Genomic DNA, 23,795 nt, shown 5'->3' on the forward strand with positions numbered 1-23,795 from the left:
GGTTACTGGGCCCTGGGGAAGGCTCACCTGTAGCCACTGAGTCTTCCAGCACCTCTGGGGCCAGAATGGTTTCACCTGGTGCCTGCTCTTGAGTTTCCTCAGCATCTAGGCCTTGCCCCAGTTCAGCCGGCCCTGGAGGCGGGGACTCCTGTGCCGGCTGGGATTCCTCCGGATCGCTCTCAGACTCGGAATCCCAGGCCATCACACCGATGAAAATAGGGATGCCCTATCCTATTATTGTAGGGACACGAGTGGCACTGTGGGTTAAACCACAGAGCCTAGGACTTGTCGATCAGAAGGTTGGTGGTTCAAATCCCCGCGACAGGGTGAGCTCCCGTTGCTTGGTCCCTGCTCCTGCCCACCTATCAGTTCAAAAGCACGTCAAAGCGCAAGTAGATAAATAGGTACTGCTCCGGCGGGAAGGTAAACGGCGCTTCCATGTGCTGCTCTGGTTCGCCAGAAGCAGCTTAGTCATGCTGGCCACATGACCCGGAAGCTGTACACCGGCTCCCTCAGCCAATAAAGCGAGATGAGCGTGGCAACCCCAGAGTCGGGTCCCTTTACCTTTATCCTATTATTATTATTATTATTATTATTATTATTATTATTCCCTGCCCATTTGACTGGGTTGCCCCAGCCATTCTGGGTGGTTTTCAACATATATAAAAACATAAAAACTAAAACATAAAAACCTCACCTATACAGGACTGCCTTCAGATGTCTTCTAAAGGTTGTGTAGTTACTTATCTCCTTGGCTCGGGGGGGGGGGGGTCACATAACTCTGTACCTGCCAACATTTCTCTGGTGAAAATAGGGACATCCTAAGGAAATGTGGGACATTCCGGGATCAAATCAGAACAACTTCCGTAAATCCTTGGAAAATAGGGGCACTTGGAGGGTTTAGGGTTGCAGGAGGAGAGGCGGAGCAATGCCACTCAACGTCAGATGTCCAAAAATCAAAGGGGACCAGCCTTTTGATGCTTGACTGACAGCCGCTCTCTAGGGTTTCAGACCAGGGACCGACTCAGTCCTACCCAGAGACACCGAGGACTGAACCTGGGACCTTCTGCGTGCAAAGGAATTGCTTCCCCGTTCCTCTTCTGCTGTATTTGTGGGGGAAATCCTGTGCTCCGAAGCCGGCATGCGTATTAGACAGAAAAGCCCAATTGACACCAACAGGGGATTCCACCCCTCCTTCCCATCCCATTGCAAATAACTGAACAGAATTTTCCCAGGAGTGCAGCAGATGAGGAAAAGGTTAATCCCCCCCCATCTGTGATCTCAATTATTATTAGCCCACCTCTGATTATTCTAGGAAGAAAAATAACACCAGCTGTGGTTGGGTCCTCCGTTTCAAATGGCATAGACTTCCCCATGTCCCTTGTAGCTGGAGGAGAAGAGAACAGCAACGATTTCATGCCAGCATCGCAAACCTTTGGCATCACCCTGTGTTCAGGTGCCACCATTACACCTATGAAATGTAAGCCCTTTGCAAGCATTATTTATTAGTGTTTCTAGCCCGCCTTTCTCCCAGCGACCCCAAGGTGGCAAACATGGTTCTCTCCTGCCTCTCTCTACTTCATCCTGCCCAGAAAGGTAGGCTAGGCTGAGAGACAGGAACTGGCCCAAGATCACCCAGTGAGCATCATGACCTAGAATCATAGAATCATAGAGTTGGAATAGACCACAAGGGCCATCGAGTCCAACCCCCTGCCAAGCAGGAAACACCATCAGAGCACTCCTGACATATGGTTGTCAAGCCTCTGCTTAAAGACCTCCAAAGAAGGAGACTCCACCACACTCCTTGGCAGCAAATTCCACTGTCGAACAGCTCTTACTGTCAGGAAGTTCTTCCTAATGTTTAGGTGGAATCTTCTTTCTTGTAGTTTGGATCCATTGCTCCGTGTCTGCTTCTCTGGAGCAGCAGAAAACAACCTTTCTCCCTCCTCTAGATGACATCCTTTTATATATTTGAACATGGCTATCATATCACCCCTTAACCTCCTCTTCTCCAGGCTAAACATGCCCAGCTCCCTTAGCCTTTCCTCATAAGGCCTCATTGGGATTTGAACTCTGCTCTTCCAGGCCTTAGTCCAACACTGCAACCACTACTCCACACTGCCTGGTGCCACGTACAAAGGAGAAGGCCACACTTGCTAGCCCTGCCCCCAGTGTCCCCATGGGTACCACCTGCATTTCTGAGCTTCCCACATGGAGCAGGAACGTCTCTGGAGACTACAGTTCAAGAAGGATGTTGACAAGCTGGAACGTGTGCAGAGGAGGGCAACCAAGATGATCAAGGGTCTGGAAACCATGCCCTATGAGGAGCGGTTGAGGGATTTTGGTATGCTTAGCCTGGAAAAGAGGAGACTGAGAGGAGATCCGATAGCCACCTTCAAATACCTTAAAGGCTGTAACATGGAAGAGGGAACCAGCTTGTTTTCTCCTGCTCTAGAGGGTAGGACTCGAACCCATGGCTTCACGTTACAAGAAAGCAGATTACAACTAAATATCAGGAAGAACCTTCTGATGGTAAGATCTGTTCAACAGTGGAACGGTCTCCCTAGGGAGGTTGCGGACTCTCCTTCTTTGTGTGGGATGTGAAACACAAGAGCAGTCAAGTACAACATTCCTAGAGTGAACATGTTTACACATGGGGAGGAATGTTTGTCCAGTCAGCAGGTAAACTTCCTGTTTCCTTCTGGGCTGGGACACACTTTCTCCTCATGTGACTAGAGGTGGGTGTGGCCTCACCTGTGCAGGTAATGACAAAAGCACAGGGCAAGGCAGCCATCTCCCTCTCTCTATGACTACTTTCCTTGAAGAAGCAACACCTGCTTAGCCAAAGATGCTCTCTTGGCCTCCAGCCATGAGAGGACAAAGGGACTGTCTCTTTATGGGATAGTTTCCAGGTGTATGTAACTTTTCTAAGCTAAGTCTGCCTTCTGGGATCTGATGGTGAACAGAATGTGAGTAAACTCTTTTTATACTTTTATAGAAGACTGTGCCTGTTATCTTTTATGAGGGAATAAGGGGGAAATACCAGAACAGTTATTATAGAGGTTTTAGCGAACCTGAACAAACACATCCGCTGTGTGTTTAAAAAGGGGAATGTTACTCTGCTAAATTGTGAACTTGTTAACACAAGTTGGAAAGGCTATAATCAAACAATATATCCTCTCCTGCATCCCTGAACATTCCCACACCTTGGAGGTTTTTCAGCAGAGGTTGTGTGGCCATCTGTCATGGATGCTTTAGCTGAGATTCCTGCATTGCAGGGGGTTGGACTAGATGACCATTGACGTCTCATCCAACTCTACAATTCTGTGATTCTACGGACACAGGAATAAGCTTCCCTGCGCTTGGGAACCTTGATATTGCATGGAGGCTCCTAAATGTATTCAGCTGAACAGGTAAATACATTCCTGCTCAATGTGGCAATGGTGGAATAGGAGCTGGCATGCATAGTGGAGTTGAAGGGAGAGCTGGCATGTGCTTTTCTCTACGCAGGTTTGGGCAAGGACACCTGAATAGGGACCTGGATTCCCTGTTAATTCGTCCACTCATTCCTTTTCTCAGAAAGTTCAGTCTGCTTGATCCCATCCCACTTTCGGAGCAAACTTTTTCCGTGTGCTGCAGCCAATTTATCGGTTGTCTGTGAGTTCACCGGGGCAAATGTGCAAATTCAGCATTTGTCGAGCGTTTGGGCGGGGGATGAAGAAGCAAAAACGCAAGTTTGCAAGTGTAGGAGGAAGAGGGATAAATGAAGGGGAAACAGGCCAAGGCTTATACCAGGACAGAGAGGGACAATAGTCAACAGAAACATTATTCATCTGAACTAGCAGTCATTTCAAGCACGGCCCAAAACACAACGGGAACCTCAAACGACACAATCAACATCACATCTGGTTTGTCCCTTAGCTGAAACTGGAAGAGTGTTTGTGGATGTGAGCGAATGCTAGGGTTGGATAGACCTGTCAATTTCAGTTCCACTGTTTCTTATTTTTTTCAGTCTTCAGTTCAGCTTGCCCCATGTCCACATCACTTTGCAGAAAATAAAAATCCTCATGAGAATTCACCAGTGCTTTGGCGCATGTTTTTTCCAAATAAACAGCTTAGCAAGCAATTTATCTTAATATAAAGCATTTTTATATGCTATGCTCACTATTTTTTTTAAATGCAAACTTTCCCCCTGATATTCATTTGTGTACATGTTGTCAGGTCCAAGAAGTGCAGATTTTGAAGAATAGCTATGTTTTGGTTCATGTATTTTTTTTTGCGGAACTGCCAATTGAATAGGTAAAGGGACCCCTGACCATTAGGTCCAGTCGCGGCCGACTCTGGGGTTGCGGCGCTCATCTCGCTTTATTGGCCGAGGGAGCCGGCGTACAGCTTCCGGGTCATGTGGCCAGCATGACTAAGCCGCTTCTGGCGAACCAGAGCAGCGCACGGAAACACCATTTACCTTCCTGCTGGAGCGGTACCTATTTATCTACTTGCACTTTGACGTGCTTCCGAACTGCTAGGTTGGCAGGAGCAGGGACCGAGCAACGGGAGCTCACCCCGTTGCAGGGATTTGAACCGCTGACTTTCTGATCAGCAAGTCCTAGGCTCTGTGGTTTAACCCACAGCGCCACCCGCATCCCTTTGCTAATTGAATAGGTTCTCATTAAAATGTGAAATGAGCGATACTTCTCCCCCTGTCTTTAGTGAATACACAAGAAGCTGCTCCTCTTTTACAAATATAATTTTTATAAAGCCCCTAACAAAACACAAAGCTGAAATCCTACACACGCGTAGCTGGGAGCAAGTCCGACTGATCTCAGTGGGACTTCTTCCGAGCAGACATGAATAAGATTGCACTGCCAGCCCTAAAGTGATGCCCCTGGAACATTGCAGTACTTGGAAGTGCAAGGAGCGTGTAATGACAACATAAAAATGCTACCTGTGGCAATTAATCTGTGACGACGCATTCACATATCCAAGTCATTATTTGATGCTATATAGCCAAGAAGCAGCTCGGCAGAGTTTATGAGGGAATTTCACTAGCTGTCTTCTAACTAATGCCTGCCTGCCTGCCAACAACCCATTCTCTGGGGAATTGCAGGCCCCAGGCTAATAATTAACATCCTCCAGGGATTAATTGACCAAAGGGCACCAATACAAATAAGTCCTCTGTTTTGTGCTGGTATCCTGCAGCTGCCTGAGTGCCAGAGAATCAGTGCAACCGACTCAGGTGAGTCAGTTCAAAAAGTGGAGGGGTTTGGGGGCCTATAGGTATGGGGCTGGTGGAAGGTGAGATATAAAGTCTATTTCGGATGGTGAGTTATTAACTAACTGGAAGGATAAGACAAAGAAATAAAGAGAGATGAGTGGTAGCTAATACAGACATTCCTAGACTACAACACCCATCATCTCTGACAACATATGGATGGCAAATGGGTAAGGATGGAAGGATTAGTCAATTTCGCTCACATTTCCAATCTTAAACTCAGTTTTTCACATTTCTGCAGCAAGTGGTGGATTTTAGTACGGATTTTAGTACGGATTTCTTCTGATGAACACAAGTTTGCATGCAGTTTTGACTAATTTTTGCGAGCAATTTCCTGTAATATAATGAATTTCTGTATGTTGTTTTAATGAATGCATTCATTTTAAACACACTTGCCCCCTTAATATATACATTGTTGTAAACCTTGGGTGGTTAGAGAAATGTATCGCAACATTCAGATAAATGCAAATTTCGAAAGATGGGGGCGTTTCGGTTCTCATATTGTTTTGGAAAGTGTGATAGATTCAGTTTTAAATGCAAAGGCAATGTTTTAATGGAAAGAAGGAGAAGTCCCAATGAAAGAAGAATGGATACAAAAACAAAAATGGCAAAACTTACTGGAAAAATAAGAACTCAAGATAACAAACTTCTTATAAAAGAATGGAAATGGTTTATTGGATATTTACAAACAAACTGTGAACAGATAAGAACAGTGGCAGGCTTAATGTAATAACCTGCAGTTTTATAAGAGTATACATTTAAAGTAGATGAATAAATGTTTAAGTTAATTTGGAATATGCAGGAAATATAAAAAATAAATTTTAGGAACCACAGGAAGAGGGGGAAGGAAGTCGAGTTTAGAAATGTTAAAATTATTGTAAAATTATTGAAATGTATAAAATAGAATATATATATATATATATATATATATATATATATATATATATATATAATGAAAACTGAATAAAAAATCTGCTCTACGCCAAACCATAGGTTCCTCACCCTTGATATAGAGGCAGGCGGTGTCAATGGTGGCAGAAGTGGAACAAAATGTAAAAGAGAAGAAACAGGGATGCACTATTCAAAGGATGAACAGGGAAGGAAAGACAGGCATATTTTCTCAGGGCTCCTTCACACGCATGCCAATCACGTGACGAAGCAACATCCACTGATGTCTTGCAGGCGCTATCATACCATCTCAAAACATAAATGCTTTTCAGCGGAATCCATTCACACAGATCCAGCTGCGGCTGATCAATTAAATGAGTAATGAGAAATCTAGGGGGTGTGAAGGTGAAGAATTGGCTCTTAAATTCAAATAGCTGCTCACTCTGAAGTGTCAAACGGCACAGGAGCTCTTTCTCTCTTTGTACATCTTTTTATATGTGCGCACACAGAGAGCGCTGCAGGCGGATGCTTAACCTGTACAAACATGCAATCCACTTTAAAATTTACAATGGGTTTTCATATTTGCTTTATGCAAATATTATTGCTACAATTAATATTTTTCGCCTTGGGAATCAAAATGAAGATGGAGCAGTGAGTGTTTTGCCCAGTGGTGAATTTGGGGTGCAATCCTGCATATCAACGATGGCCCTCAAATATTACTGGACTACAACTCCCATCGTCCCTGACCATTGGGCATGGTGACGGGGCCTGATGGGTGTTGGGATCCAGCAATGACTGGAGGGCCAGAAGTTGCTCTGCTGTGTACACTTATGTACCTTCAAGTAAATACCACTAAACTCTAGGGGCCTCAAGTTTCTAGAAGACACGTATAGGATTTCACTGTTAGATCTGTGGCATAAATATGGGTAGGCAGTCAAACCCTTTCAGTCCCTGATCCATGCTTCTCTGCAGTGAACAATATCACATATCTGTTGTTTTCTTAAACCAGGACAGGCAGAATGTCTGGGGACCTAAGGAGAAGACGGGTTGGAATTGTGGGCTATGGGCATCTAGGTAGGTGGTGTTTCTTGACAATTTCCTTCCTCTGTCCATCTGATTCTTAAGATGGCTTTCCTAGGCAATGTGTTTTCTCCCTTTGTTGAGTACCTTTTCTCACTGTCCAGTCCTCTATTATGTCTTTTATTTCAAAATAAAATTTAAAACACACACACACAATGTGTTTCATAAAACAATTTATCCTGTCTTGGTTTGGAAAAGACCTGATGATTCTCAGAATACTTGTTATATTGCCATGTCCATGTAACATTTGGAGGTGTGGCCCACAAACTTGATGATAAGAGTCTTCTGTACCAGTGAGTTTGTGGGCCAGAGTGGCTGAGAAACTGAGAGACCTGATGGATCCTTCCACCCATGCCTCACCATTGACTACCCTGGCTGGGGCTGATGGCAGTCCGACAACATTGGGAAGGGTGCAAGTTCCTCATTCCTGCTAAATTATTTGTTTCTCTGTGTGGCCCTGCCATTGATTTGTGCTGGAGGTGAAAGCTATTGGGGAAGTTTTCTACTTCTAAATGTACAGATACGCGGGTGGCGCTGTGGTCTAAACCACTGAGCCTCTTGGGCTTGTCAATCAGAAGGTTGGCGGTTCGAATCCCTGCAATGGGGTGAGCTCCTGTTGCTCTGTCCCAGCTCCTGCCAACCTAGCAGACACCAGTACAAGTAGATAAACAGGTACTGCTGTGGCGAGAAGGTAAACGGAGTTTCTGTGTGCTCTGGTTTCCATCATGGTGTTCCGTTGTGCCAGAAGCGGTTTAGTCATGCTGGCCACATGATCTGGAAAGCTGTCTATGGGCAAACGCCGGCTCCCTTTGCCTGAAAGCGAGATGGGCGCTGCAACCCTATTGTCGCCTTTGACTAGACTTAACCATCCAGGGGTCCTTTACCTTTACAGTCATACCTTGGGTTGAATGTGCTTCAGGTTGAGTGCTTTCGGGTTGCTCTCCGCGGCAACCCAGAAGTAACGGAGCACGTTACTTCCGGGTTTCACCACACACCCATGCGCAGACGCTCAAAATGATGTCATGCACGGAAGTGGCAAAACACGACCCGCGCAGATGCGCTGTCGCATCTTACGTTCTATTCAGGATGTGAATGTGACTCCGGAACGGATCCCGTTCGCATCCTGAGGTACCACTGTACTTCTGAATGTATTACTTCTTTAAGAAGAAAATAATTGCTTTGCAGGATCAGAATAATATCTTCCTGTTTTCCCACTGTGTCCAGACAGATCCTTCTTGGCGCTCACAAAACAGGGCATGGAAACTGATTCCTTCTCTGGGAACTCGAAAAGATGCCACCCAAAGGACAAAAATGAGCTCTGCATCCTAAGAGAACACCATTTCTCTCTCTCTCTCTCTGTCTTTGTTGTGATGTTAGTCTGTGTCAGAGTTTGAGAAATCCTGGGAAATAATGCCAGGATTTAGTAGATGGGCATTCGTGCCCCAGCAAGAAACAGATTTGATGGGGCAGCAGGTGTTTGAAACACAGAGCCAAGTTCCTGGATCTGTGATACTTTTCTGTTCCACTTTCTGTCTCCAGGCCAGTACCTGGTAAAACGGCTGCAAGATGACGGACTCCGACATGGGCTGGAGCTGGCCTTTGTTTGGAACCGGGACGCCAGGAAGCTGGTGGGGACAGTGCCAGAGGAGCTGCAGCTGGGGAAGCTGACGGACTTCTTGGAGCGGTGAGCAAGCAAGCCCAGCCAGGACCTGGCTGCTTTCACACATGTGTGTAATGGTGGAGGATAAAGAAAATGAACCACCATGAACCATGGGTGTAGCCAAGGAGGAGGAAGGGAGGGGCAGCTGCCCCCCCAATAGATAAAAATACATAGCCGAGGTTCTGCTCCCCTAACAAAAGGCCTGCCCCCCCATACAAAAATCTTGGCTATTCCCATGCCACAATACTTTGAGATAAACACTCAGCCTGCAATCCCCTGTACACCTACCTGGGAGTAAGTCTCATCAATCTCACTGGCACTTGCATCCAAGTAAGGGGGAATTTATCTGTCCATTTCACTTTTTGCAATCTTAAATTTTGGTTCCCCCACCTTTCTGCATCAGCCTGTGATATATATACAGTTGTACCTTGGTTGTCAAACGCTTTGGAACTTGGACGTTTTGGCTCCCAAATGATCGAAACCCGGAAGTGACTGCTTTCGAACGTTCTTTTGGAAGCCGAACATCTGGCTGGGCTTCTGATCAGCTGCAGGAGCTTCCTGCAGCCAATCAGAAGCCACAATATGGAAGTCAAATGCTTTGGAAGTCCAACAGACTTCCAGAACGGATTCCATTTGACTTCCAAGATATGACTGTATATGTTTTAAGTCCTCATGAAAATTCACCAGCATTTTAGTACAATTTCTTCTAACAGACAATATAATTTTTTGTATGATATATACATTTTTGCAACAAAGCATCCCCTAATATATTTTTATATGTTATTTTCATATTTTCATACACATCACTTACCTGGAGAACTGCGTCGCAAAATTCAGAGGAGTGTGAATTTCAAAGGATGCGTTTCAGTTCATATATCATTTTGGAAAGTGTGAATTATGTAGGTTTACCTTAAAATGTGAATTGAGTCTCATTTCTCCCCCATCTCTGCATCCACGTAAGCAGTCCTAGGATTGCACTGACCATTCACAATGTTGCCATAGATCATTGACAGAGCAGATACTTTGCATGCCAAAGGTTTTGTTGTTGCTGTTGTTGGTACCCCACCCATCTGACTAGGTTGCCCCAGCCACTCTGGGTGGTTTCCAACATTATATATATATACATACATACACACATACACACACACACACACATTTAACATTAAAAAAAAACTTCCCTATACAGGGCTGCCTTCAGATATCTTCTAAAGGTTATCTCCCTGATATCTGATGGGAGGGTGTTCCACGGGGTGGGTGCCACTACCGAGAAGGCCCTCTGCCTGGTTCCCTGTAACGTCACTTTTTGCAGTGAGGGAACTGCCAGAACGCCCTCGGAGCTGGACCTCAGTGTGCGGGCTGAGTGATGGGGTGGAGACACTCCTTCAGGTTTACAGGCCCGAGGCCTTTTAGGGCTTAAAAGGTCAGCACCAACACTTTGAATTGTGCTTGGAAACGTGCTGGAAGCCAATGTAGGTCTTTCAGGACCAGTGTTATATGGTCTCGGAAGCCGCTACCAGTCACCAGTCTCGCTGCCGCATTCTGGATTAGTTATAGTTTCCAAGTCTCCGGGTTTCAAAGGAAGCAGCTCCTCTCCCTCCCTCCCTCCCTGCCGGTCAGGGAGGAGGGAGGCTCCAACTGTGTTGCTTGGCTGCATTGCTCACCCAATAAGGAGTCTAAGAAGGACTGGGGGGGTGGAGCTTGCATGCTTTGTGCCGATCAAATTGGCCGCATTGCCTGGGGACTCGCCTTTGCTCAGCGCTTCCCAGCGGAGAGGTGAAAGTGGTTTTCCTTGCTGCATCCCCTTTGCCGGGTTGCTGCGCTGTGGGAACCACTGCCTGAGGCTTTGTTTGGCTGCTGGCTGGGCTTTCTGCCTTTGGCTCGGAGGTTGAACATACCTGTGTTCTGAAAATCCCTTATTTTGGCTGCTGATCCCTTATTTTCGAGTCTGCTGGTCCCTTATTTTCAAATCTGTAAGTTGACAGCTATGGTGGGGGACCAGATTGCCATTCCCCACACTTGCCACTAAGGTTTGGCTTGGACCCTCATCCAGAGTGTCCTTGGCACAATTACAAATCCAGCCATCTTACCATGCCTCTCTCCTCTCTCCAAAGGCGGGCTGACGTCATCATTGAAGTGGCCCATCCCTGCATTGTCCAAGATCACGGGGAGTCCTTTCTGAAAGCTGCAGATTTCATGGTAAGGGCTGCAGGTGCCTTCAGAAAGAGGCATCTGGCACCAGGACACCCCCTTCAAGGTGTGGTTAGTTAGATCGCCTTTCTGACCTTGGCTTGGTTCAATGAGAATCATTGTTCTCCCCCCCACACACACACACTTCTACCCTGCCCCAAACACATTTTTATTCTTCCCATCAACACAATCCCCTGGGTGATATACAAAACGTGTCCCCCCCACAAGGTAGAATAGAAAATAGAATCCAAATAAAGCAAACGCCAGTATTAAACAAATATCTCCTCCGTCAACAAAATCAGCATAAAATCCACATGACATAGCCTAAAACCCAGCATCAAAAGATCTAAATTGCATGATACAGGTAGTATTGAAAGAGCTAGGAGAATAAAAAGGGTCTTCGCTTGACACAGAAAAGGTGTTATTGCAGTTGCCAGGTGAGTCAGTCTGGGGGGAGTGTTCCATAACTTTCCCCCGCCCCAGGGGCCACCTGCATCCAGAGAAGTGCTTCTTGCCTCAATCATAGAACCACAGAATTGTACAGCTGGAAGGGACCTCTAAGGGCCATCTAGTCCAACCCTCTGCAATGGAGGAATCACAGCTAAAGAATCTCTAACGCAGGCTTCCTCAAACTTGGCCCTCCCGATGTTTTTGGCCTACAACTCCCATGATCCCTAGCTAGCAGGACCAGTAGTCAGGGATGATGGGAATTGTAGTCTCAAAACATCTGGAGGGCTGAGGTTGAGGAAGCCTGCTATAACAAATGCCCACCTAACCTGTCTCAAAACTTCCAAAGGAGGAGAGTCCGCCATCTTCCGAGGTGGCCTGTTCAGAATGCTCTCCCTAAAGTTTTCTCGGGTTGCGTGGCAAGTCCCCTCCCCCATGTGAAATGAAGACACTGGACACATTATTTTAAGGTTAATGGGCATGAAAAGGCCACAACTTTATTGATTACAGAATTGAAAGGTATTGGCCTTAGGCATTGGCTCCTATCGACTACCCGGCATGGAGACCGGGAAGGGTTATCCACAAGCCGTGGGAGACCTGTTGAAGTACGCCAACTAGGATCCCACGGGTGTCACCGCTCGGGGGCGTGCCGGCGGCCCTTACCTCCCTAGGTTTTGGACAAGGCAACGCCCCCCCGGAGTCCTCTACCGGACTACCCTTTACCTTGGGGGAAGGTGATGGCGCTTCCTTCCCCCCATCCATTTGCATAACAATTAACCCCTGCCAATGCCTAACCGCCAATCCCGTGGAAGTTGTGACGTTTGCTACGAGGTAGGCGAAAAAACCAAAAGGCTGGAAGTGCGCCAAATTGGAAAAATTCCTACCAGGCCCCTTGTGGCGACCAACCGGAGTCCATAGCAAGGTCATAGCTAGCTAGGCCTAAGGGTGGGTGGGCTGGGAAAACCGCTCAGCTGGAAAAGGGGAAAGAGGGCGGTCCCCGGGCGTGCCTGGCCTTAAGTAGGCAAAGCCACACCTCCCCAGCCCGCCGATTGGCGGGCCGGGCCGAAGGCTCGCCCAGGGATTCCCTGGGTCTCGCGGGGGCAAAAGGCCAGCCCCCGCGCGTGTGGGAGGGGTTAGCCCGCAACCCCCTCCCCTCCCAAGCTCGGAAATGGCTTTCTCCTTTCTTCTCATTTTCATGCATTGGTTTGAGTCCTCCCTTCTGGAGTAGCAGAAAACAAGCTTCCTCCATCTTCCATGTAATAGCCCTTCAGATATTGGAAGGTGGCTACCATGTCACTTCTCAATCTTCTCTTCTTCAGGCTGAACATACCCAACTCCCTCAACCGTTCCTCATCAGGCTTCCAGACCCTTTATCATGTTGGCCACCTTCCCCTGCACACTTTCCAGCTTGTCAATATCCAAGTCACCTGGAAGCAAATGAACCTAGCCATGTGTTGGCAGCTGGCTTCATTTTCGTTTATTTTTTAATGTTCTGGGCTGGCAGATTGTAAGTGAGGCTGTTCTGATGCTGTTTGTATAACAAAAACTGTCCTGCAGATTTTGCCCTTTCTTTACATTTGTCAATGGTTCTGCACTGTGCAATAGTGTCGTTGTGAACCAGTTTTACTGTGACCAGCCATTGGCAGTGTGTGTGTGTGTGTGTGTGTGTGTGTGTGTGTGTGAGAGAGAGAGAGAGAGAGAGAGAGAGAGAGAGAGAGAGATTTCTCTCACCTATTTATTTTGTAAAGCTTTGTTTTGTTCTGCTAACAGCCTAGTTCTGGTCTAGAGCTCAGAAATTTATAAAAATAACCACAGGAGCATTTAAACATCACACAGTTTTATTTATAGGGACCAGACAAAACACAAGAACCTCCGAACACTCCAGACGATTTCTGGTGTCCAGACAGAAGGCCTGCAATAAACAGAGACAATTTGGGCTTGTCCTATTAAGGAAACATGCGTGTTCCTTTTCATTCAGCCTCCCTCCACCCCTCGCCCACGATTCAAACCTCACAAATCTAGCATCTGTCTTTCTCCGCTTCTGCCGGCAAAGTTTCTCATCTCAGCATTGACCGTGTTGTGCAAATAGATTTTTCTTTTGTCTTCCTATATGCTCTTGTGGTTAAAGCCTGCACAATAAAAAATAAAAAAAACCCAAACAGTTCTGCAGCTGCTCCAAATCACTTAAAAATAAACAACCCCCCAAATTAACTTTTGGCTCAATAGATGATGTTGATGGTTCTGTTGCCTTTGGGAGATGCCTGTGAAATGGGAGGCAGGAATCGAACCACACAACAGTCGCAGGTGGTGCTTCCTTGCCTCTTCAAAAGAGAGGGTGGAGAGTGATTTCGACTAGTACGCTTTGCATGGTTGTCCATCGCTTGGATGCTGAATCTCAACAGGTGGCAAATGGACCAGATCCGAGGTCCTGAGGGCTCCCCTTCCTGCTTTGCATTTTCTTTCCACACCTAGGAAGCTGCCTGATGTTTAATCAGGGCACTCACTGATTCCCCCTTGCGCAGTACTAACTAGACTGGGGGTGGCTGACGTGGTGTCTTCCAGACTTTGGTTATGCCACAGAAATATCTCTGTTCCCGCCTCTCTCCTCCTAAGACCTCCCCTTCTTAAATCCCTTGCCCCTGTCAGGAGGTCCTACACACGAGTAGGAGTCCGGCAGAGACACATGCCCGACTGGCATGTTCTCTCCCTCCTGGTCGTTCATTTGGGAGATTCAAAAGCTTTCTCCAGCCCAAACATCACAGCGACTGATACCTAAGGGACATCAGCACACTTTAGGATCAGCAGAGTATAGTTAGTCAGCGTTCAGATTCAGTAGCGCAGCAATTTAGCTGAACTATGTTTATTTACATATATACACTTGGAGCATCATAACCCAGCTACTTCCTCTTCGGCATCAGACAGCAAAGAGAAAGGACAAAGGACAAACGTCCTACATCACGGAAACACAGTAATACAAACATCCTGTCTCCGTCACTTCCCACAACGTGGAATGAAAACATACACTGTCATGTGGTATAAACAATCCCATGACTGCAACACGGGAAAAGAATCCTAACAGGCCCACCCCCCCACCCCCCCGCTTATCCCACTGAAAATGAACTTCCAACCCCACTGCTCTGGTCAGATGCTAATCTCTCCCACATCCTGTCTGTATCCAACAAAATAAATTATTTGCCATTAAATACAGTGGTGCCTCGCAAGACGAAAAGAATCCGTTCCGCGAGTCTCTTCGTCTTGTGGTTTTTTTGTCTTGCGAAGCAAGCCCATTAGCGGCTTAGCGCTATTAGCGGCTTAGCGGGCTTAGCGGATCAGCTGATAAGCGGCTTAGCGGCTTAGCGGATCAGCTGTTAAGCGGCTTAGCGGATCAGCTGATAAGCGGCTTAGTGATCAGCTCTTAAGCGGCTTAGCGGCTTAGCAGATCAGCTGTTAAGCGGCTTAGCGGATCAGCTGATAAGCGGCTTAGCGGCTTAGCAGATCAGCTGTTAAGCGGCTTAGCGGATCAGCTGATAAGCGGCTTAGCGGATCAGCTGATAAGCGGCTTAGCGATCAGCTGTTAAGCGGCTTAGCGGCTTAGCTGTTAAGCGGCTTAGCGGATCAGCTGATAAGCGGCTTAGCGGCTTGGGAAAAAGGGGGGGGAGGGAAAAAACCCTGCAGGAACTCGCAAGACATTTTCGTCTTGTGAAGCAAGCCCATAGGAAATTCGTTTTGTGAAGCACCTCCAAAACGGAAAACCCTTTCGTCTAGCGGGTTTTCCGTGTTGCGAGGCATTCGTCTTGCGGGGCACCACTGTAAATGGGGAGGAGTAGCCAGTCTCCACCCAAATCAGCATTCTTCCTCTAGCTTCCCAACACCAGCAGCTGCAAAATAAATGTTTCTATATTCTCCTAGGTGGGATCGCCAACGGCCTTGGCAGATTTAGACACCGAGCTTAAATTACGCAAAGCTTCAAGAGAGGCCGGGCACACCCTCTATATCCCCAGTGGGGCTCTATGGGGTGGACAAGACATCCAGAGGTTGGATGACGGAGGGTTACTTCAGGTAAGATCCTATAGGGGGGCATCACATTGGCAGTGCGGGTAGGTAAATGGGAAGACTGGAAAGAGGAAGGAGTGTGTGGCAGTATATTGACTACCAGAATTGATTTGCCTGATTGCAGATTTATAAACCACTTCATCAAAAAAGGTCTTCAAGCAGTGTAAAAACATACGTTTTTTGTTTACATTGTAATCCTGGCTTTATTCCATGACAGAACTAGGTGGTGATGCCCAACTGCATCACATACTCTTAAATCATGCCCTATTATGAAATATTGCTAATCCAGAATTTAGCAAATAAATAAGCAACGATTTGACTTTTAGAAGACCTCTGAAGGCAGCCCTGTTCAGGGAAGTTTTTAATGGGTGATACTGTAGATAGCCGTGTTGGTCTGCCGTCGTTGAAACAAAATAAAAAAAATCCTTCCAGGTATCTGAAGAAGTGTGCATGCACACGAAAGCTCATACCAATAACAAACTTAGTTGGTCTGTAAGGTGTTACTGGAAGGAATTTTTTTTTATTTAATGGGTGATGTTTTATTGTGCTTTTAATATTTTGTTGGAAGCTGCCCAGAGTGGCTTGGGCAACCATGTCAGATGGGCTGCATATTATTATTATTATTATTATTATTATTATTATTATTATTACTACTACTACTACTACTACCACCACCACAGTGGTACCTCAGGTTGAATATGCTTCAGGTTACATACGCTTCAGGTTACAGACTCCGCTAACCCAGAAATAGTACCTCGGGTTAAGAACTTTGCTTTAGGATGAGAACAGAAATTGTGCTCCGGCGGCACGGCGGCAGTGGGAGGCCCCATTAGCTAAAGTGGTGCTTCAGGTTAAGAACAGCTTCAGGTTAAGAACGGACCTCTGGAACTAATTAAGTACTTAACCCGAGGTATCAATTTATTATTATTATTATCTACACTGAAATGTTTTAACTGTTTCTGTGAAGGTTCCTTAAATCTTCCTGTCACACTTGCCATCCTCTTCTGTCACACCACACCCCTTGAAAACCTCTGTTATAAGTGGCTGGAAGGCAAATTCTCTGACTCTTATCCTTCCATCTTCTAGGCACTGACTGTTACAATGGTGAAACACCCCAGCAGCTTCCGACTGGGTGGGCACCTGGGGGAGCTTGCGAAAGGTGCCCAGCAGGAACGCGTGGTCCTCTATGACGGCCCTGTGCGGAGATTGTGTCCCTTGGCTCCCAACAACGTCAACACCATGGCAGCAGCCTGCATGGCCGCACCCAGCCTGGGCTTTGACGGCGTGAAAGGCTGTCTTATAGCTGACCCCAAGTGAGTCCCTGGTCTCTGCCTGCCGGGTGGGTGGGTGGGAATGTTGGCAAACTGATGGCGACTGCCACCATCCTACTTTAAAGCTCCAGTCTAACTGACCGCTCTTCCCCAACACAGCCTCCCCGATTACCACGTGGTGGAGATCGAGGCCACTGGACAAGGCGGCTTCTCCGTCAGCACAAAGCGCAAGAACCCAGCTGCCTGTGGGGCCGTCACAGGGGCAGCCACTTTTGCCGCTTTCTGGAGCAGCCTGTTAGGTGAGGATGAAACCCCCTAGTCCAGCATCCTCTTCTCAGGGAGGGGAGTCAAGCGTCAACGGGAAGCTTGCAAGCGAGATCTGAGTGCGACAGCAACCTCCCCACTTCCTAATTCTCCAATATGATGGCGCCACATTTTGCTCTGATCATGACTCTTAATGCTAACTGCATCCTTCTACCCTCCAACACTTCTCCGATGAAAATAGGGATGTCTTAATCAATAATAAAAGGGACGCAGGTGGCGCTGTGGGTTGAACCACAGAGCCTAGGACTTACCGATTAGAAGGTCGGCGGTTCGAATCCCCGCAACGGGGTGAGCTCCTGTTGCTCGGTCCCTGCTCCTGCCAACCTAGCAGTTCAAAAGCACGTCAAAGTGCAAGTAGATAAATAGGTACCACTCCGGCGGGAAGGTAAACGGCGTTTCCGTGCACTGCTCTGGTTCGCCGGAAGCTGTATGCCGGCTCCCTTGGCCAATAAAGCGAGATGAGCGCCGCAACCCGAGAGTTGGCCACGATTGGACCTAATGGTCAGGGGTCCCTTTTCCTTTACTTTAATCAATAATAATAATAATAATTTTACTATTTACTATTTACACTATTGCATAAAGGTAAAGGTACCCCTGCCCGTACGCGCCAGTCTTGACAGACTCTGGGGTTGTGCGCCCATCTCACTTAAGAGGCCGGGGGCCAGCGCTGTCCGCAGACACTTCCAGGTCACGTGGCCAGCGTGACAAGCTGCATCTGGCGAGCCAGCGCAGCACACGGAAACGCCGTTTACCTTCCCGCTGGTAAGCGGTCCCTATTTATCTACTTGCACCCGGGGGTGCTTTCGAGCTGCTAGGTTGGCAGGCGCTGGGACCGAGCAACGGGAGCGCACCCCGCCGCGGGGATTCGAACCGCCAACCTTTAGATCGGCAAGCCCTAGGCGCTGAGGCTTTTACCCACAGCGCCACCCGCGTCCCTACACTATTGCATACCTTCCAACATTTCTCCAATGAAAATAGGGAAGTCATATTCAAGAATAAGAATAATACCCCACCCATCTGACTGTGTTGCCCCAGCCATGCTGGGTGGTTTCCAACATACATAAAAACCTAATAAAACACTAAACATTTAAAACAACTTCTCTTTGGGTGGCTCGGGCGTTGCATACCCTCCAACATTTCTCTGGTGCAAATAGGAAAGTCCTAAGGAAAAGCAGGACATTGTGGGATCAAATCAGAAACCGGGATGGCATCTGTAAATCCAGGACTGTCCCTGGAAAATAGGGACACTTGGAGCGTCTGCTCTTAATGCCAACTGCATCCTCAATCCATTGCTGTAGCATCGTACAGAGCCAGTTTCCGGCTCTTTCCGTTGCAGAGATCTAAGGGAAAGTATGCAGGTGGTATTCTGTCCCGGGGTGGGGATCCTGGGACCTTGGAGGCCAAATGCTTGTCTGCACACCTCACTTGATGCTCTCCCAGCCCACACCTCCTCCCCTGGCCACAGCTTGCATTGTCCCTGCTCCACAACCTCTAGAACAGCGGTTCTCAACCTGTGGGTCCCCAGAAGATGTTGGACTACAAATCCCATCATCCCTGAGCTCTGGCCTTGCTAGGTAGGGGTGATGGGAGTTGTAGTTCAGCAACATCTGGGGACACACAGGTTGAGAAAGGCTGCTCTAGAATGTCTTCTTCAACTGTGATGACACCCCTTCCTTGCCTGGATTGGAGGGCTTTGTGTTTAGAAACAGATGACTTCTGCATGGCTGGAAAACGTTCCCCACCCCTGTTATATATGAATAGCAAACTCATTCTCCATGTTGTGAAGCTTATGTAGCCAAAGCAGAACCCTCCGTGCACAAAAAAGGGAGGTATATGCAGGCTTGGGGGAACCCCAAGATTTGCAGCACCCATCATCATCATTTTTAGTGGGGGAAAGCCCTAAGGGGGGGGGGATTCACCCTCAAAAGCAGCCCATAGAAGACTGAGCATGGGAACAGCAAACTCCATTCACTCACCTGGAAGCAAACTCCATTGAACACAATAGGACTTACTTCTGGGTAGAAGTGTATAGAATTGCCCGGTTCATCTTGTGTTGTCTATCGTGATGTCTTGAGTGGCCCTGTTGGGCGATGGGGTTTGGCAGTTCTTTGGGCTCTGACTTTTCTTTTCCTTTCCACAGTGTGCCAGGGCCACGGAGGCCGAGTCTATCTCTGCTGAGCTTTATTGCATCTGTTCTCTAGAGGATTCACAGACGAGCTCCGTGGGTGCCAGAGGTTCGGCTGCAGGGAGCTGAGAAGGCCAGGAAAGAAAAGAGAAATACCAGCTTCAAACCCAGCTGAATGCCTTTAATCCATCAACTCTATAAACATCCATCTGTCTCTGCCTTCTTCCATTTCCAGCAGCCTTCTTGTCTCGCACCCGCCGTCCACAAGCAATCTGAATTCTGCAGTCCTGTGTACACTTACTTAGGAGCAAGTCCCATTTGGCCTATTAGAGAGATGCCCTCAAGAGTCTTTCATATGATTCAAGGGTGTTTTAGAGGAACAGGGAAGGGCTCTTCCAAGTGCCACTCACGGCAATATTGCTGCAACACTGGCGAGTTAAAATATCCCCTGGTGATTGAGGAGCAGACGGAACACATATTATTGTCAATTAGAGAAAATGGAAGAGATGTGGGGAAAGACCAGGGGAGATAATCTGACTGGCCTTCCTCAACCGTTATACTAAATATCTAATTATAAGAATATATGAGTAAAGAAGCCTCTTAACCTGGCTCGTTTCCCCCCTCTTTCCCCTTCCCTTAAAAAAAAAAAAATACTCATTAATACTTCAATTTCTCTCTTTTTTTTACTTGGCACTGTTTATTATTGATTAGAGGCTACCACCCAACTGAGGAAGACTTGCATTACAATTCTAAACAGGCTTACAGAGGAATAAGGCCCACTGAATTCAATGGCACTTACTCCCAGAATAAAATATGCTTAGGCTCACGCTGTTAGTTTATTGGCAGGGTCCAGGGTATCGTCTGAAGGCACATGAGACCATCTTGTTGAAGATAAGTGGTCTGGGTTTGATCAATGGCTGGATGGGTCACTAGCAGGGAACCAAATAAATAATATTATTATTAAAAATATGGGATGTAACCTGATTCATCAGTTAAGACTGCCTCACATTTGTACAGTCATACCTTGGGTTGAAGTAGCTTCGGGATAAGTATTTTCGGGTTGTGCACTGCGGCGACCCGGAAGTAACGGAGCGTGTTACTTCTGGGTTTCACCGCATGCGCAGATGGTCAAAATGACGTCACATGCATAGAAGTGGTGAATCGCAACCCACACACGCGCAGACATGGGTAGCGTTCGCTTCTAGATGCGAACGGGGCTCCGGAATGGATCCCGTTCGCATTCAGAGGTACCACTGAATGACATCTGAAGAGAAGACACTAAAACGAATGACTGAAAATGGCCATTGAAATATATTGGCTGCCCCTGAACAGCCACATCGGGGTACACTAAATTTCAGAATGGGCCTTGTTAAGAGTGCAGTTTGAAGAGCGCTTGGCTGAATACACAGCGGGTGGTGGGGCTCTGTGTCTACAAATGGCCGAGGAAAAATGGGATGGTCATCTTGAGTGGTCATTAGAACACACACCTGGAGAACTGTCACAAAGACAAAAGCAGAACTAGATCAAATGGACTTAAATTACAGGAGGATAGGTTTTGTAGGAATGTAGGAATCTGCCTTGTACCAAGCTAGAGAGCTCTGTCCCATCTATCTGAATCTTGAGACTGAACCTGCTCAGAGTGGTGGAGATGCTGGAGATCTTCAAACATTGTTTGGGGGGTACGCTAGCTCTGCGACAGTGGAGTAGCCAAAATGGGGTATTTTAGATGTTGTGGGATCCAGCTTGGCAGGGTTAGCCAAAATAGGGTATTTTAGATGTTGTGGAATCCAGCTCTTATCAGCCACAGACAACATGGTGAATAGTTAGGAATGATGGGAGTTGTAGTCCAAAAATCCGGAGACACCGTGTTGGCTGCCCCTGCTGTAAGACATATTATTATTCTGATAATACGTATGTATGTTACATGCTATGCTAATGTGTTAAAAATTAAACAAATTGCAGTTGAATAGAATGAAGAATTGGATTAACAGAGAAGATGCTGGAGGAAAAAAATCAATGTAAGGACCCACAAAGGAGAGAAGTCCATGGGAATTTATGGAATTCCCTTTATGTTTTGTTGGCGATTGTTTGCAAATTTATGTCGGACACTGCAATGCACAGCCAGGAAGCAATGACTGAGGAAAGTAAGAAGCGTGCCTGCTAGTTCCTTCTTGCTAAATCCACACCATATAGCTGGCAGTAATCTCAGATGTTAGGAAGACGTGCCTCAATTTTGGCCTTTCAGAGCTCTATGAAAGTTTTAAGTGTTGCCGCCTTTCCAGACAGGTGCCCACCAACAGTCAGCTTCTGCTAACAAAGGTGCAGCGGTAACATGAGCTGCACCTGTGGAACTTCTGTCTGTCAGAGCTCTTGAAAAGCATGAGATTTCTGCTAAAGGTAAAGGGACCCCTGACCATTAGGTCCAGTTGTGACCGACTCTGGGGTTGCGGCGCTCATCTCGCTTTATTGGCCGATGGAACCGGCCTACAGCTTCCGGGTCATGTGGCCAGCATGACTAAGCCGCTTCTGGCGAACCAGAGCAGCGCACGAAAACGCCGTTTAGCTTCCCACCAGAGTGGTACCTATTTATCTACTTGCACTTTGACGTGCTTTCGAACTGCTAGGTTGGCAGGAGCAGGGACTGAACAATGGGAGCTCACCCCATCACGGGGATTCGAACCACCAACCTGATCGGTAAGTCCTAGGCTCTGTGGTTTAACCCACAGCACCACCCGCGCCCTGAGATTTCTGCTAGTGGGCTGGAAATTGCACAAAGGAAGATTCCGTTCCAGGAACGTGTTATTAGGATGGGCAGATGGGCAGAAGGAGGACAAGGGCTCCTAATATACAAACAGCTGCATAGAAAAGGGAATTTAAGTAGGAGAGGCTCCAAAACTGCTACTGACAATCACCTTTATCTTGGAGACCAGTGTCAGCAGATGAAAACACTAGCGGGATTGCAATAACACTTGTAATGTAGCTAGTACTGTGGAGATAATGGAGTTCTATCAAATATGGTCTATTAAAAAAATATGCAGTAGAAAAGGTTAATAATAGGACCCACAGTGGGGAAGGTGGGAAGTCCAGAGGTTCGAAGGAATCTTTATTTTTTATTAAGTTCTGTTTTGCATACATCCATATACATTTTCCATCCTTAATTTGAGCTACGCCTAGGAATAAACAGTTACATAAGAAAAGAGATAAAGAAAAAATTGCATAGCCACTAAATATCTTTCCCACCACCCGTTCCCCATACTTATTATATTTAATTATCAAACCTTAAATATTCTAATCTTTTGGGTTCGCTTCCACCACCTCAATTTGAGTCAATTTTTCCTTTTCCTTAACTGCCTTCTTTAGATGTTTTCCGTTTCTTGGTATTAGCTTGTTTGGTTATAACGAGTGTTTTTGTCTTTTGCAGAAATTAATCAAAGCATAATAAAGGTTTTATTTGAGAACAATGTTTTTCTAGATAAGTTTTTATAGCACTCCCATTCCTTAGTGAACTTTTGGCTTGTTCTGTTCCTAATTGTTACTGTCAGAGGCAGGGCCAGATTTAGGTTTGATGAGGCCCTAAGCTACTGAAGGTAATGGGGCCCTTTATATGTCCAGCTGTCCTTTGTCAACAACAAATTGCCACTGTTTTCTGTGTTGAATATATGCTATAGGTATCTAAAGCCATTTGCACATAACAAAATATGTATTTTATCAAAGTAATTGTTGAACTGAAATACAACTACAGTGGTACCTCTGGTTAAGAACTTAATTCGTTCTGGAGGTCTGTTCTTAACCTGAAACTGTTCTTAACCTGAGGTACCACTTTAGTTAATGGGGCTTCTCACTGCCGCCGCGCTGCCAGAGCACGATTTCTGTTCTCATCCTGAAGCAAAGTTCTTAACCTGAGGTACTATTTCTGGGTTAGCAGAGTCTGTAACCTGAAGCGTCTGTAACCCAAGGTACCACTGTAAGAAGTATATTAGTAGTGAAATAATTATTAAGCTCTAACTTAAAATGATATTTTATTCATAACAAACTTAATAATGCAAACACACTGGCATTTGGCAATAACAAAAGTTCCTTTAGAAACACAATTTACAAAGACTCATAATTTTTTGGGGGGGCCCCAAGAGAGTGCGGCCCTAAGCTATAGCTTGTTTATCTTATACGTAAATCCGGCACTGACTGAGGAATCTTTAAATGTGGATGTATATGGTCGTATTAAATCAAATAAAAATTATTTCAACCCGCGCCCCCCCCCGTTTTATTGGTTTTTAAACAAACACAATAACCATTAAGCACTGATCCAGCACATAGCTGTCGACGTTTTCCTTTTTTAAAGGGAAATTCCCTTATTCCGAATAGGATTCCTTGCAAGAAAAGGGAAAAGTTGACAGCTATGATCCAACAGCGCACCTGACGGTTTGCATTAACCACTGTCTCTACGGACATGCACCTGCGCAAGCTATTTCCAAATGAGGAATTTGCAAG

At 46.5% G+C, this 23,795-nt stretch overlaps 1 protein-coding gene across 3 annotated transcripts; it reads left to right on the forward strand.

Moving 5' to 3' along the window:
• Positions 1 to 2,940: 2,940 nt before the first annotated feature.
• ASPDH (aspartate dehydrogenase domain containing) lies at positions 2,941 to 19,535 on the forward strand. Of its 3 annotated transcripts, none has more exons than XM_028703690.2 (8): positions 2,941 to 2,969; positions 7,170 to 7,234; positions 8,780 to 8,924; positions 11,012 to 11,096; positions 15,444 to 15,593; positions 16,674 to 16,900; positions 17,018 to 17,157; positions 19,323 to 19,535. In XM_028703690.2, exons 1-8 carry the CDS (start codon positions 2,956 to 2,958, stop codon positions 19,358 to 19,360), a joined length of 864 nt encoding a protein of 287 aa, XP_028559523.2. In that variant the 5' UTR covers positions 2,941 to 2,955; the 3' UTR covers positions 19,361 to 19,535. The 3 variants fall into 3 exon arrangements, with proteins under 3 accessions (XP_028559523.2, XP_028559525.2, XP_028559524.2); XM_028703692.2 differs by lacking the exon at positions 2,941 to 2,969 and adding an exon at positions 5,153 to 5,236; XM_028703691.2 differs by lacking the exon at positions 2,941 to 2,969 and adding an exon at positions 5,417 to 5,442.
• The last annotated feature ends 4,260 nt before the right edge of the window (positions 19,536 to 23,795 follow it).

The sequence above is a fragment of the Podarcis muralis genome, chromosome 13 (assembly GCF_964188315.1).
Source record: "Podarcis muralis chromosome 13, rPodMur119.hap1.1, whole genome shotgun sequence".
Classification (NCBI taxonomy): Eukaryota; Metazoa; Chordata; class Lepidosauria; order Squamata; family Lacertidae; genus Podarcis; species Podarcis muralis.